At 46.6% G+C, this 16,855-nt stretch overlaps 1 protein-coding gene across 2 annotated transcripts in view; it reads left to right on the top strand.

Moving 5' to 3' along the window:
* The window catches only part of LOC110512778 (thyrotropin-releasing hormone-degrading ectoenzyme), a 406,337-nt gene that overhangs the window by 379,514 nt on the left and 9,968 nt on the right, over nucleotides 1-16,855 (top strand). For both annotated transcript variants that reach the window (XR_005036243.1, XM_036945426.1), the window contains exon 16: nucleotides 4,977-5,144. Coding sequence is in view for 1 of the 2 variants with exons in the window: in XM_036945426.1 (XP_036801321.1) it covers nucleotides 4,977-5,144 (168 nt within the window). In the remaining variant the exon portion in view is untranslated. The remainder of the gene's footprint in view (nucleotides 1-4,976; nucleotides 5,145-16,855) is intronic.

The following is a 16,855-nucleotide window of genomic DNA, read 5'->3' as shown; positions in this document are numbered from 1 at the left end:
CACATACACTGCACCTGGGCTGGAATAATACATTATGGCATTTCTCGTGCATTTCAAAGATTATGGTACTTTAAAAAAAAATGTTTACATTTTTAACCAGATCTAATGTGTTATATTCTCATACATTAATTTCAGATTTCCACAAACTTCAAAGTGTTTCCTTTCAAATTGTACCAAGAAATGCATATCCTTGTTTCAGGTCCTGAGCTGCAGGCAGTTAGTCATTTTAGGCAAAAATTTGAAAAAAAGGTGAGATCCTTATTTAATAAATCAGTGCACCACTGTATAGGGAGTAGGGTCCTCTTTCAGATTAGTCCGTAGAGACAGAGAGCGGGCGTCGTGCTGGGCCCACAGTGGACCACGTGTTGTACACTGTACATAATAGGAGGACAGATTCACTTGGAAGACGCTGGTCTGAAAGCTGGTCTGAAAGCTCCTTACCAAGCAGCTCTCCTCTCCTCTTCAGAGATCACCAAGCAGCTCTCCTCTCTCCTCTTCAGATATCACCAAGCAGCTCTCCTCTCTCCTCTTCAGATATCATCAAGCAGCTCTCTTCTCTGTCCTCTTCAGATATCACCAAGCAGCTCTCCTCTCTCCTCTTCAGATATCACCAAGCAGCTCTCCTCTCTCCTCTTCAGATATCACCAAGCAGCTCTCCTCTCTCCTCTTCAGAGATCACCAAGCAGCTCTCCTCTCTCCTCTTCAGATATCACCAAGCAGCTCTCCTCTCTCCTCTTCAGATATCACCAAGCAGCTCTCCTCTCTCCTCTTCAGATATCACCAAGCAGCTCTCCTCTCTCCTCTTCAGAGATCACCAAGCAGCTCTCCTCTCTCCTCTTCAGAGATCACCAAGCAGCTCTCCTCTCTCCTCTTCAGATATCACCAAGCAGCTCTCCTCTCTCCTCTTCAGATATCACCAAGCAGCTCTCCTCTCTCCTCTTCAGAGATCACCAAGCAGCTCTCCTCTCTCCTCTTCAGAGATCACCAAGCAGCTCTCCTCTCTCCTCTTCAGATATCACCAAGCAGCTCTCCTCTCTCCTCTTCAGATATCACCAAGCAGCTCTCCTCTCTCCTCTTCAGATATCACCAAGCAGCTCTCCTCTCTCCTCTTCAGATGTCACCAAGCAGCTCTCCTCTCTCCTCTTCAGAGATCACCAAGCAGCTCTCCTCTCTTCATCTGAAAGAAGCTGATAGTCACACTCCGTTTTATAGCTCCTTTTTACAGAGAAGAATGTATCATTGTTGAATCCCAGTGGGCCTGACATAGATTTGTGTTCTGATCAATACCGCACGTTGGACATCCTTGCCAATATCGATGTTTCAAATGCCAAGTGTCCATTGAAACAGAATCTATCCCTTGTCTAATCCCTCCACCGGTTGCTCTCGGCAACACAAACAACAACATCCACAACAATGGCCCCCCACCTCTACACAGACGTGGTGATAACAACACTCTCTTCATCTACGCTATGATACGAACATCCCTCATTCCACCCTGCAAGGTCTGATTGGTTCTCTGTGTATTCCTTCAGGAACACTGTCTAATGATCCAGGTTCTGATTGGTTCTCTGCGTATTCCTTCAGGAACACTGTCTAATGATCCAGGGTCTGATTGGTTCTCTGTGTATTCCTTCAGGAACACTGTCTAATGATCCAGGGTCTGATTGGTTCTCTGCGTATTCCTTCAGGAACACTGTCTAATGATCCTGGGTCTGATTGGTTCTCTGCGGTTTCCTTCAGAATAATACAGAATGAACTAAGATAGGACATAGTGAAGATACTGTATCTGAATCTGTCCATTGATGTCAGCAGTACTGCACTACACACTGTATATGTACACTGTACGCATGTGAGTGAGTTGAAGACACAATATATTCTGTTCTTTGGTGAGATGGACCATGGGCGGAAGATAGCCTAGTGCTTAAGAGCGTTGGGCCAGGAACCGAAAGGTTGCTGGTTTGAATCCCTGAGCTGACTAGGCTGAAAATCTGCCGATATGAGAATTGGCCTGTGTTGACTTCTAACATTATTTATTTATTTAATTTAAGTCCATTAAGAACAAATTCTTATTTTACAATGACGTCTTACCGCGGTCAAACCCTAACCCGGACGACGCTGGACCAACTGTGCGCTGTCCTATGGGACTCCCAATCATGGGCCGGTTGTGGTACAGCCTGGAATCGAACCAGGGTATGTAATGACGCCTCTCAGCACTGAGATGCCTTAGACCGCTGCGCCCCTCGGGGAGCCCCAAGACACGGTGGTGAAAGGTTGGAAAGAGACTGGTTTTATCTATCTATAGGCCCCGGAGCCTCTGATACTGTACTTAAAACACTCCATGCTCCCAAATGGCACCCTATTCCCTTTATAGTGCACTACTTTAGACCAGGGCTGGCACCCTATTCCCTTTATAGTGCACTACTTTAGACCAGGACTGGCACCCTATTCCCTTTATAGTGCACTACTTTTGACCAGGGCTGGCACCCTATTCCCTTTATAGTGCACTACTTTTGACCAGGGCCCATAGGGGAATAGGGTGCCATTGGGGATGCAGACAAGTCAAAAACTCTTAAAGCATAAGCTCTTCATGGCACCCCACTGCCCTCGCCACATGGCTTTATGATCAAGGTAGTAATGTGTGACGGCTGAGCTCAGCAGCGTTAATGTGGAACGCTCATACCTGGTGTGGTCCACATCTTCCTGTATCCTCCTCACACTATCTCCATCTATAAAGGAGAGGGAGGGAGAGGGAGAGAGAGAGGGAGAGGGAGAGGGAGGGAGGGAGGGAGGGAGGGAGGGAGGGAGGGAGGGAGGGAGGGAGGGAGGGAGGGAGGGAGGGAGGGAGGGAGGGAGAGAGACGGAGACAGAGATGTATATATATATAGAGAGAGAGAGAGAGAGAGAGAGAGAAAGATAGAGAGAGACAGAGAGACAGAGAAAGAGAGAGAGGGGTGGGAGAGAGAGATATGCATATATATATATATATATATATATAGAGAGAGAGAGAGAGAGAGACAGTGAGAAAGATAGAGAGAGAGAGAGAGAGAAAGATAGAGAGAGACAGAGAGACAGAGAGACAGAGAAAGAGAGAGAGGGGTGAGAGAGAGAGATATGCATATATATATATATATATATATATATATATATATATATATATATATAGAGAGAGAGAGAGACAGTGAGAAAGATAGAGAGAGAGAGAGAGAGAAAGATAGAGAGAGAGATATGCATATATATATATATATATAGAGATAGAGAGAGAGTCACCTTTCACTGTGAAAACACCGACTCTTGGTTTCCTAAAGTGTAACCTGCAGTGATTTAACCTACAGTAGCTCTTGTACCAGGGAGAGCTGCCAGTAGAGCTGTTGATCTGGCGGTCTGCTCTCTCAGTCTCTGTTTTACCATCACTACATCATCCATCAGTTGTAGAGTCTGAATGAAAGACTCAATGTGAATATTAGGGAACATCGTGGCCTAGAAAGTTAACTATTTCCGTCATCGTTGTGAGAGACTGCATGGAGAGAGAGAGAGAGAGCAGTAATATTGTGTCTTCAGTCATTATGTCTCTGTCTCTATCACACTTTGACCACACACCAGGTATATTCAGGATTTTTTTTTGGGGGGGGGGGGGGGTGGCTTTTTCCACAAGCTGCATTTCTACACAAGATTGCGTTGGGGAAACTATGCTAGAGTGTAGATTCCCGAGGCTCTCCCAAACCCCCTGTGTGCCATGGACCCAGTCAGCAGAAGTGTTTTGCTCGGTAAGGTCTTGCTATAGTAAACTTTCTCCAAAGCCTTGATTCCTCTCGAGAGCCAGAAAATGTCATGCTCTCAATCTATTGTAGAAATACAGTGCATGAAAAGCCCAGCATCCCATGACACATCATTATGGATTTTCAGTTTTTTTTTTACTACAGCCTGAGCAGCAGCTAGACTTTCCCCGGTTCAATCCCCAGTCCAGTCATTATAATAGGAACCACATCTTAGGCTTGGATTTCAGGATGGACAAGATACTTAAGGACCGTTAAGTTATCGGTGGTGCAGGACACGTCTGCTCTGTATGACTTTGGGTTTTCACTACAACATCACATGGAGCGGGAACCTCTGGACGCAACGTTTCAACAAACAACCTCTTAACACATCGACAACACACACAGTCACCCATGAGGGTTTTTTAAACATGTTAATAGATGGACACAATCAGGGACAGGATTCAGACAACGTGATTGGTTAAAGCGTGTTGGTTGATTTTTACGACGTCACACAAAATACAGTCGTATTATTTCTGGGTACTTTGAGCTGAGACAAAAACGCATTGGTCTGACATGCTGATGCCGTTTTCATCAATGGAGCATCTAAAACTCTTTGTTGTCGGTTGAAAACAAATGTAATGGTGCTCAACTCCCAACAACCCCCAGGACATTTTAACATTAGCATCGCCATTGACGCAAAACAGTCCATTTCTAAACGCTTTCATTTAGTTTAGTTATAGACACACTATATAGAGATGGAGCATGTTCTGCCATTGTTAAAAAACGCAGCCCATGTCTCTAGTTTAATATATAAGTATAGTAGTATAATGTCTACAACATTATTGTGCCTCGCTGAGATGTGAACTCCACAAACAAGGGCTCTGTTCCAAGCAAATATACACTCTGTTTACACTCTGTTTACACAACGCTGTTAGATAGTCAATCTCTTTGACTTCTCTGAGGATTCTGGTCCGCTTGGTATTGATTTGTTAACCTTTGTTTAATCAGGGTAAAAATCCTTTGAGGTTAAAAATGATAAAGTGAGGAAGACCTGAAAAGAAGCCCGACTGACACAAACAGCAGGAAATACTGAATACTAATGTTATTGTAGTAGTTTAAAGGAGAATGAAATTGGTAATGTAATTGGTTTGTGTGTGCGCGCCTGCTTGTATGCGTGTTTGTGTGTATGCGTGTGTGTGGTGTGTGTACCCTTCCCTGCAGGATCCCTCCCAACGTGCGTGACATAGTGTACTGTACGGGCGTGTCTCTGATGGATGAGGACGTGTGGGAGTTTATCTGGATGAAGTTCCACTCCACAACAGCCATCTCAGAGAAGAAGGTTCTCCTGGAGGCTCTCACCTGCAGCGACAATGGCTTCCTGCTCAACCGGTGAGTCATTTGTAACAGAACTTTATTGTTCCCTCACAGGGAAACAGAACTTTATTGTTCCCTCACAGGGAAACAGAACTTTATTGTTCCTTCACATGGAAACAACTTTCTGCTCAACCGGTGAGTCAATATTAAATAACTTTATTGATCCATCACATGAAATTTCACAACAGCTTTGTGGTCAACTGGTGAGTAAAACACATTTAGCATCTCCTGGCTTCCACACATAGCCTACAAGCTGATGCAGTCCTTCGGAAAACATCTACATTTTATAAAGTCTAAGAAATCCATGTAATACAGCCTACAGCACCACAATAAATCCATTATTTGAGACGGGTCTAAAGAAACATGAAAAAATGTAGTCTCTTTCAGAAGAACAGAATAACATTATCTTGTTGTCCTTATGATAGGTCCTGATCCATTTATTTTTTTATCTTAAAAAACTCCCTAATCCCTGCCGATGACAAGCATACCCATAATATGATGCAGCCACCTCCATTTGTATTCAGGAGACAAAGTCCATTTCTCTGACAAACATTTTGCATTATTACTTTAGTGTCTTATTATTTTGGAACATTTTTTATTCTGTAAAGGCTTCTTTTCCCTCTGTGATTTAGGTCGGTGTTGTGGAGTAACTACAATGTTGTTGATCCATCCTCAGTTTTCTCCTATCACAGCCATTTAACTCTGTAACTGTTTTAAAGTCACCATTGGCCTCATGATGAAATCCCTGAGCGGTTTCCTTCCTCTCCGTCAACTGAGTTAGGAAGGACGCCTGTATCTTTGTAGTGACTGGATGTATTGATACACCATCCAAAGTGTAATTAATAACTTCACCATGCTCAAAGGGATGTTCAATGTTTTATTTTTTACTCATCTACCAATAGGAGCCCTTCTTTGCGAGGCATTGGAAAACCTCCCTGGTCTTTGTCGTTGAGTCTGTGCTTGAAATTCACTGCTCGACTGAGGGACCTTACAGATAATTGTATGTGTGGAGCAAAGATATGGGGTAGTCATTAAAACATGGTGTTGTACAACATCGTTGCACACAGAGTGAGTACATGCAACATATTATCTGACTAGCACATGTTGACTACTGAACTTATTCAGGCTTGCCTTAATTAACAAAGGGGTGGAATACTTTATTGCCTCAAGACATTTCAGGTTTTTATATCTTTATTATTATTTTTGTAAACATAATTCCACTTTGACATAATGGGGAATTGTTTGTAGACAAGTGTCACAAAATCTAAATGTAATCCGTTTTTAAATTCAGGCTGTAACTGAAACAAGATGTGGGGAAACGTCACGGGGTGTGAATCCTTTCCTAAGGCTCTGTGTGTTCCTACAGTTACTATACAAGTATAGGACCACGTTGGTTGAGTCACTGGGAGACGTTAGAGGCTCACCTAGACCTTCTCTTTTCTATGGATGTGAAATATCTCTCATTTCAAATGGCCCTGTCCTTCGCCCATGTAGGGGATGTGAAACGGCCCTGTCCTTCGCCCATGTAACAGAGGTGAAACAGGCCTGTCCTTCGCCCATGTAACGGATGTGAAATGGCCCTGTCCTTCGCCCATGTAGCGGATGTGAAACGGCCCTGTCCTTCGCCCATGTAACGGATGTGAAACGGCTAGCTAGCTAGCGGTGGTGCGCGCTAATAGCGTTTCAATTGGTGACGTCACTCGAGACCTTGAAGTAGTTGTTCCCCCGCGGCTTTTGTGGAGCGATGGGTAACGATGCTTCGTGGGTGGCTGATGTTGATGTGTGCGGAGGGTCCCTGGTTCGCTCCCGGGTATGGGCGAGGGAACGGCTTAAAGTTATACTGTTACACCCACACAGTAGCCTTGAAACACTGCAGTGGAAGGAAGAGTGTGTCTGTGTAGGGCTGTGTGTTGACTGACTATATACCCCCAGTGGCCTTGAATCACTGCAGTGGAAGGAAGAGTAGGGCTGTGTAGGGCTGTGTGTTGACTGACTATATACCCCAGTAGCCTTGAATCACTGCAGTGGATGGAAGAGTAGGGCTGTGTGTTGACTGACTATATACCCCAGTAGCCTTGAATCACTGCAGTGGAAGGAAGAGTAGGGCTGTGTGTTGACTGACTATATACCCCAGTGGCCTTGGCCTCCCTCCTTTCTCCCTGAAACCCTTGGAGGTTCAATAGCTGGATGGTGGGACATTACGACGGGCTCCAGTCCTTAGTAGAGAGTGGGGATTCCCAGTAACCCTGCAGGTAGAGAGTGGGGATTCCCAGTAACCCTGCAGGTAGAATCAGAGAGCTGATGGAGAGAACATGTTTATAGTACTATGGACCGTAGGATTTGACCTTTTAATACAGGTTAATACCAGGAACTAGAATACTGTACCGTAGGATTTGACCTTTAGGTTAATACTAGGAACTAGAATACTGTACTGCTGGATATGACCTTTAGGTTAATACCAGGAACTAGAATACTGTACTGTTGGATTTGACCTTTTAATACAGGTTAATACTAGGAACTAGAATACTGTACTGTTGGATTTGACCTTTAGGTTAATACCAGGAACTAGAATACTGTACTGTTGGATTTGACCTTTAGGTTAATACTAGGAACTAGAATACTGTACTGTAGGATTTGACCTTTAGGTTAATACCAGGAACTAGAATACTGTACTGTAGGATATGACCTTTAGGTTAATACAAGGAACTAGAATACTGTACTGTAGGATTTGACCTTTAGGTTAATACTAGGAACTAGAATACTGTACTGTTGGATATGACCTTTAGGTTAATACCAGGAACTAGAATACTGTACTGTTGGATATGACCTTTAGGTTAATACCAGGAACTAGAATACTGTACTGTAGGATTTGACCTTTAGGTTAATACCAGGAACTAGAATACTGTACTGTAGGATTTGACCTTTAATACAGGTTATGTATCCAGGTTGAAGACCTCACCACCATGACTCACCAGGCTAGTTACAGTATGAGATGTGGAAGGACAGGCACTTCCTGATTTGAAGCGAGTCAATCTGAAACACACATAACCCTTGCTTTGTTTATCTAGTCCTCTGTCTACACTAGCATAGAACTTCAGAATCAATGTATTGGGGCATTCGAAGGGGTATGCTAGTATGGACACATCATATTGGTACCCAGGTTTTGTCGGAGCACACTGAACAAGGCCCTCTCACTCACAGTACAACCCTCTAGTGTCCCCTATAGAGTCCGGGGGCCCCTATATGAACACCAGAGAGGAGATTGCAGTAAGCATGACAGGGGCCAGCTGTATAGACATCAGAGAGGAGATTGCAGTAAGCATGACAGGGGCCAACTGTATAGACACCAGAGAGGAGATTGCAGTAAGCATGACAGGGGCCAGCTGTATAGACACCAGAGAGGATATTGCAGTAAGCATGACAGGGGCCAGCTGTATAGACACCAGAGAGGAGATTGCAGTAAGCATGACAGGGGCCAGCTGTATAGACACCAGAGAGGATATTGCAGTAAGCATGACAGGGGCCAGCTGTATAGACACCAGAGAGGAGATCGCAGTAAGCATGACAGGGGCCAGCTGTATAGACACCAGAGAGGATATTGCAGTAAGCATGACAGGGGCCAGCTGTATAGACACCAGAGAGGAGATCGCAGTAAGCATGACAGGGGCTAGCTGTATAGACACCAGAGAGGAGATTGCAGTAAGCATGACAGGGGCCAGCTGTATAGACACCAGAGAGGAGATTGCAGTAAGCATGACAGGGGCCAGCTGTATAGACACCAGAGAGGAGATCGCAGTAAGCATGACAGGGGCCAGCTGTATAGACACCAGAGAGGAGATCGCAGTAAGCATGACAGGGGCCAGCTGTATAGACACCAGAGAGGAGATTGCAGTAAGCATGACAGGGGCCAGCTGTATAGACACCAGAGAGGAGATTGCAGTAAGCATGACAGGGGCCAGCTGTATAGACACCAGAGAGGAGATTGCAGTAAGCATGACAGGGGCCAGCTGTATAGACACCAGAGAGGAGATTGCAGTAAGCATGACATATGGATTTTCAGGAAGCACGGTAGTGAGTATGTAAAGTGGTTGTCAGGGCGATGAGAGTATAATTAATGGTTTATAATCCCTGCAGGTCTCCGTGATCCATCACTAATCGATCAGAAGTAAACCAGATGAGCGCCTGCCACTTGACAACAATCCTAAATCTGATCATAGGAATTATCTGGCTGTCAAATAACAGCCATTATCCGTGGTTTAAAAACACATTTACTAAATGCGTCTCTCTCTGTATCTTTTCCTGGCAACTTGTGTCATCCGGGGCTAATGAAGATGCCTGGAGAGAAAACAGTGATAATAGCCAGAATCCTTATTACCATAACTGTGTTTCGGAGAGGAGGAGAACAAGGGGCATTAGTTCGCAGGCTGTGGAACAGAGAGTGGAGAATCTGGACACATTGTGCCAGACAGGCCAGGGAGACAGAAGGCAGGAGACACACCAACAAGCTCTACAGCTAATTAGTATGAGTCACAGTCCTGCGGAAGGGTATTGGCATGCCTGAGGAGAGTTAGAGGAGTGTGTGGGGTGAGGTGTGGGGGGGGGGGGGGGGGGGCTTGTGCTACGTGCCAAGGCACCCACCTCACCCCTCTCCTAATGTGTGTCAACGCTGAATAAAATGCCACACGCCTATAAAACACCAAGGCACGCCCCTCACCCCGTCACCAGTGTGTGTGTGTGTGTGTGTGTGTGTGTGTGTGTGTGTGTGTGTGTACGTGTGTGTACGTGTGTGTGTACGTGTGTATGTCTGTGTGTATGTGTACGTGTGTGTGTGTGTGTGCATGGGTTCGTGCAAGTGTGTGTGTGTGTGTGTGTGTGTGTGACACTTGCCATTGCGCCCTCTCACCCCTCTACCATTGTAATCCAGGCAGGGCAGAATAAAAAGCAGAGCATGTGTAGCAGCTGTGATCCTGTCCCTCTGAGACCTGGGGGAGAACAATGAGTCTGTTACGCTCCACAGGACCAGGAAGAAGCTACCTAGCAGAGGATGAAGCTGCTGGAGCTTTTAGGGGCTTAATTGAATGGAGTGAATCATTTACTTTACAATGTACAGAGGCTGTGTCACAAACGGCACCCTATTCCCTACTTAAGGAGAAGCAGGAATGTAGTCTCTCTCAGAATCAATGATTTTAAGGCTTTAAGGCACACTTGAATTTCACACCGCATGCACTACTGAAGGTTGAAAATAAAACCCATGTCTGAGATTAGATCAGTGTGTGTGTGTGTGTGTGTGTGTGTCCGTGCCTGTTAGCGTGTTTTCAGGGGGGTTATCTTAGGCACGTAAGTGATACTCCATCTATAGACAAGAAAACTGGACAGGATAGACAAGATATGCCTTCCAGCTCCCCGCTCGGCTCTGGGGCTCTGAGGCTCTGGGGCTCTGAGGCTCTGGGGCTCTGAGGCTCTGGGGCTCTGAGGCTCTGAGGCTCTGGGGCTCTGAGGCTCTGAGGCTCTGAGGCTCTGAGGCACTGAGGCTCTGAGGCTCTGAGGCACTGAAGCACTGAGCCACTGAGGCTCTGGGGCTCTGAGGCTCTGAGGCTCTGAGGCACTGAGGCTCTGAGGCTCTGAGGCACTGAAGCACTGAGGCTCTGAGGCTCTGGAGCTCTGAGGCTCTGAGGCTCTGAGGCACTGAGGCTCTGAGGCTCTGAGGCACTGAGGCTGGAATAGATGGGCCCTGCATTTAGTATTGATTTCTGTCTCCTCTGCAGCTTTGGACTAAATTGTATCCTTCTCCTCAATGTTTTTATTAATGCATGATGTGATCTCAGCGCAGGATAAACCCTGCCTTCCCTGATAGACCATGTTCAGCCTGCTCTACAACGAGGTGATCTCTGCGCAGGATAAACCCTGCCTTCCCTGATAGACCATGTTCAGCCTGCTCTACAACGAGGTGGTCTCAGCGCAGGATAAACCCAGCCTTCCCTGATAGACCATGTTCAGCCTGCTCTACAACGAGGTGATCTCAACACAGGATAACCCCTGCCTTCCCTGATAGACCATGTTCAGCCTGCTCTAAAATTAGGTGATCTCAGCGCAGGATAAACCCTGCCTTCCCTGATAGACCATGTTCAGCCTGCTCTACAACGAGGTGATCTCAGCGCAGGATAAACCCTGCCTCTCCTGATAGACCATGTTCAGCCTGTTCTACAACGAGGTGATCCCAGCGCAGGATAAACCCTGCCTTCCCTGATAGACCATGTTAAGCCTGCCAATCAACGAGGTGATCTCAGTGCTGGATAAACCCTGCCTTCCCTGATAGACCATGTTCAGCCTGCTCTAAAACAAGGTGATCTCAGCGCAGGATAAACCCTGCCTTCCCTGATAGACCATGTTCAGCTCTGCTCTACAACGAGGTGATCTCAGCGCAGGATAAACCCTGCCTTCCCTGATAGACCATGTTCAGCCTGCTCTACAACGAGGTGATCTCAGCGCAGGATAAACCCTGCCTTCCCTGATAGACCATGTTCAGCTCTGCTCTACAACGAGGTGATCTCAGCGCAGGATAAACCCTGCCTTCCCTGATAGACCATGTTCAGCCTGCTCTACAACGAGGTGATCTCAGCGCAGGATAAACCCTGCCTTCCCTGATAGACCATGTTCAGCTCTGCTCTACAATGAGATGATCTCAGCGCAGGATAAACCCTGCCTTCCCTGATAGACCATGTTCAGCTCTGCTCTACAACGAGGTGATCTCAGCGCAGGATAAACCCTGCCTTCCCTGATAGACCATGTTCAGCCGGCTCTACAACGAGGTGATCTCAGCGCAGGATAAACCCTGCCTTCCCTGATAGACCATGTTCAGCCTGCTCTACAACGAGGTGATCTCAGCGCAGGATAAACCCTGCCTTCCCTGATAGACCATGTTCAGCCTGCTCTACAACGAGGTGATCTCAACACAGGATAACCCCTGCCTTCCCTGATAGACCATGTTCAGCCTGCTCTAAAATTAGGTGATCTCAGCGCAGGATAAACCCTGCCTTCCCTGATAGACCATGTTCAGCCTGCTCTACAACGAGGTGATCTCAGCGCAGGATAAACCCTGCCTCTCCTGATAGACCATGTTCAGCCTGTTCTACAACGAGGTGATCCCAGCGCAGGATAAACCCTGCCTTCCCTGATAGACCATGTTAAGCCTGCCAATCAACGAGGTGATCTCAGTGCTGGATAAACCCTGCCTTCCCTGATAGACCATGTTCAGCCTGCTCTAAAACAAGGTGATCTCAGCGCAGGATAAACCCTGCCTTCCCTGATAGACCATGTTCAGCTCTGCTCTACAACGAGGTGATCTCAGCGCAGGATAAACCCTGCCTTCCCTGATAGACCATGTTCAGCCTGCTCTACAACGAGGTGATCTCAGCGCAGGATAAACCCTGCCTTCCCTGATAGACCATGTTCAGCTCTGCTCTACAACGAGGTGATCTCAGCGCAGGATAAACCCTGCCTTCCCTGATAGACCATGTTCAGCCTGCTCTACAACGAGGTGATCTCAGCGCAGGATAAACCCTGCCTTCCCTGATAGACCATGTTCAGCTCTGCTCTACAACGAGATGATCTCAGCGCAGGATAAACCCTGCCTTCCCTGATAGACCATGTTCAGCTCTGCTCTACAACGAGGTGATCTCAGCGCAGGATAAACCCTGCCTTCCCTGATAGACCATGTTCAGCCGGCTCTACAACGAGGTGATCTCAGCGCAGGATAAACCCTGCCTTCCCTGATAGACCATGTTCAGCCTGCTCTACAACGAGGTGATCTCAACGCAGGATAAACCCTGCCTTCCCTGATAGACCATGTTGAGCCTGCTCTACAACGAGGTGATCTCAGCGCAGGATAAACCCTGCCTTCCCTGATAGACCATGTTGAGCCTGCTCTACAACGAGGTGATCTCAGCGCAGGATAAACCCTGCCTTCCCTGATAGACCATGTTCAGCTCTGCTCTACAACGAGGTGGTCTCAGCGCAGGATAAACCCTGCCTTCCCTGATAGACCATGTTCAGCTCTGCTCTACAACGAGGTGATCTCAGCGCAGGATAAACCCTGCCTTCCCTGATAGACCATGTTCAGCTCTGCTCTACAACGAGGTGATCTCAGCGCAGGATAAACCCTGCCTTCCCTGATAGACCATGTTCAGCTCTGCTCTACAACGAGGTGATCTCAGCGCAGGATAAACCCTGCCTTCCCTGATAGACCATGTTCAGCTCTGCTCTACAACGAGGTGATCTCAGCGCAGGATAAACCCTGCCTTCCCTGATAGACCATGTTCAGCTCTGCTCTACAACGAGGTGATCTCAGCGCAGGATAAACCCTGCCTTCCCTGATAGACCATGTTCAGCTCTGCTCTACAACGAGGTGATCTCAGCGCAGGATAAACCCTGCCTTCCCTGATAGACCATGTTCAGCTCTGCTCTACAACGAGGTGATCTCAGCGCAGGATAAACCCTGCCTTCCCTGATAGACCATGTTCAGCCTGCTCTACAACGAGGTGATCTCAGCGCTGGATAAACCCTGCCTTCCCTGATAGACCATGTTCAGCTCTGCTCTACAACGAGGTGATCTCAGCGCAGGATAAACCCTGCCTTCCCTGATAGACCATGTTCAGCTCTGCTCTACAACGAGGTGATCTCAACGCAGGATAAACCCTGCCTTCCCTGATAGACCATGTTCAGCCTGTTCTACAACGAGGTGATCTCAGCGCAGGATAAACCCTGCCTTCCCTGATAGACCATGTTCAGCTCTGCTCTACAACGAGGTGATCTCAGCGCAGCTCCAGCGGAGACCTTTTACACTCCCAGAAGACTCAGAAAGACGAAATAATTTCCTGTGTGTGAGGGGCCATTTTATCTTCTGTAGTCTGGTTTGGTCGGTTGGGTCGGAAAGTGGAAATAAGTTATGCTGTAGCGGTGTGTGAGCTGCTGGGGATTTGTGGATGGTGTTGCAACATGTGCTCAAAAATCAGTGTTAAGAAACTTAGAGAAACTAACAGGAACTTAATGTTCCATCTCCACAGGGTTTTCTGTGTTATTTACACATCATAGCTGTGAGATCAGGAAACAGAGTAGAATGATAATTGGATACAGGAGACCCGTCTCCCAAACAGCTGACCAGGCGGGTACAGGAGACCCGTCTCCCAAACCGCTGACCAGGCAGATACAGGAGACCCGTCTCCCAAACCGCTGACCTGGCGGGTACAGGAGACCCATCTCCCAAACGGCTGACCTGGCGGGTACAGGAGACCCGTCTCCCAAACCGCTGACCAGGCAGATACAGGAGACCCATCTCCCAAACGGCTGACCTGGCGGGTACAGGAGACCCATCTCCCAAACGGCTAACCTGGCGGGTACAGGAGACCCATCTCCCAAACGGCTGACCTGGCGGGTACAGGAGACCCGTCTCCCAAACCAATCAAAAGAGGTCCGACACGAGGTGGATTCTCCCCGGAATACGTTGCTGTTTGCTGTGTGGGTTTCACACTTCGCAAAGTGTATCTGTTCACTAAGCGTTAGATTGATTACAACTGACGACCGGAGCTCTCACATACAGTATGTTGAGCCATTTGAATACGGAGGCAATTGCTCTTCCTCAAAACAAACGTCTTGGTGTTTTAGAAGTCTGTTGCATAAGCCCGTTGGTCGAGGTACAAAACTACATAATCCTATCAGTTCAAGAGCACAGAGTAAAATGGTGAAGAGAAACAGGATATATATATATATATCAGAACTAAAGAAGTGTGAGTTCCTGGCGAACCAACGTGCTGCTGTAACCCTCCCTGCATGTAAAATGCAAATTGGAAACGTATACACCGTGGCACTGTCTTTTTCTGTAATATCATTTCCTGTTGCCTGCTTGACATTTTCGCCTCATTTGCATAACCGGCTATATCTGTATTTGATACGGTCTCATCAGCTTCATGCTTTCTGAGGCTGCTGATACATAGTATTAAAACTGTATTTTTGGTCATTGAATTTAAACATTCTCCTCCAGACTGAGTCTGTCTTAATGTGTTTCTATTTCTACGTTCTCCTCCAGACTGAGTCTGTCTTAATGTGTTTCTATTTCTACGTTCTCCTCCAGACAGAGTCTGTCTTAAATGTGTTTCTATTTCTACGTTCTCCTCCAGACTGAGTCTGTCTTAAATGTGTTTCTATTTCTACGTTCTCCTCCAGACTGAGTCTGTCTTAATGTGTTTCTATTTCTACGTTCTCCTCCAGACTGAGTCTGTCTTAAATGTGTTTCTATTTCTACGTTCTCCTCCAGACAGAGTCTGTCTTAATGTGTTTCTATTTCTACGTTCTCCTCCAGACTGAGTCTGTCTTAAATGTGTTTCTATTTCTACGTTCTCATCCAGACAGAGTCTGTCTTAAATGTGTTTCTATTTCTACGTTCTCCTCCAGACAGAGTCCGTCTTAAATGTGTTTCTATTTCTACGTTCTCCTCCAGACAGAGTCTGTCTTAAATGTGTTTCTATTTCTACGTTCTCCTCCAGACAGAGTCTGTCTTAAATGTGTTTCTATTTCTACGTTCTCCTCCAGACTGAGTCTGTCTTAAATGTGTTTCTATTTCTACGTTCTCCTCCAGACTGAGTCTGTCTTAATGTGTTTCTATTTCTACGTTCTCCTCCAGACAGAGTCTGTCTTAATGTGTCTCTATTTCTACGTTCTCCTCCAGACTGAGTCTGTCTTAATGTGTCTCTATTTCTACGTTCTCCTCCAGACAGAGTCTGTCTTAATGTGTCTCTTTATTTACTAGTTTAATAGCAGAAGTGGATCACTTGACTTCCTAGAAGCACCTCAGCCAGGAATCTTGTTCTCCCACTGAATGTTGATAGTGATGTTGAAAGCTCTATGGCCTGACTGTGTCTATTGTGACTGCTGACAGCTCTATGGCCTGACTGTGTCTATTGTGACTGCTGACAGCTCTATGGCCTGACTGTGTCTATTGTGACTGCTGACAGCTCTATGGCCTGACTGTGTCTATTGTGACTGCTGACAGCTCTATGGCCTGACTGTGACTATTGTGACTGCTGACAGCTCTATGGCCTGACTGTGTCTATTGTGACTGCTGACAGCTCTATGGCCTGACTGTGTCTATTGTGACCGCTGACAGCTCTATGGCCTGACTGTGTCTATTGTGACTGCTGACAGCTCTATGGCCTGACTGTGTCTATTGTGACTGCTGACAGCTCTATGGCCTGACTGTGTCTATTGTGACTGCTGACAGCTCTATGGCCTGACTGTGTCTATTGTGACCGCTGACATGAAATACCTGATCCGTGTTATACTTTCACTGCCAGAAGACTGTATCATTTAGATTACTCCTGGACTACATTACCCAAAGCCTTTATCAGTCAAATTACTCCTGAACTACATTACCCACAGACTGTATCAGTCAGATTACTGCTGGACTACATTACCCACAGACTGTATCAGTCAGATTACTGCTGGACTACATTACCCACAGACTGTATCAGTCAGATTAATGCTGGACTACATTACCCACAGACTGTATCAGTCAGATTACTGCTGGACTACATTACCCACAGACTGTATCAGTCAGATTAATGCTGGACTACATTACCCACAGACTGTATCAGTCAGATTACTGCTGGACTACATTACCCACAGACTGTATCAGTCAGATTACTGCTGGACTACATTACCCACAGACTGTATCA

The sequence above is a fragment of the Oncorhynchus mykiss genome, chromosome 15 (assembly GCF_013265735.2).
Source record: "Oncorhynchus mykiss isolate Arlee chromosome 15, USDA_OmykA_1.1, whole genome shotgun sequence".
Classification (NCBI taxonomy): Eukaryota; Metazoa; Chordata; class Actinopteri; order Salmoniformes; family Salmonidae; genus Oncorhynchus; species Oncorhynchus mykiss.
Note: the sequence above shows the minus strand (reverse complement) of the source record. Positions and strands in the feature narration are given on the sequence as shown.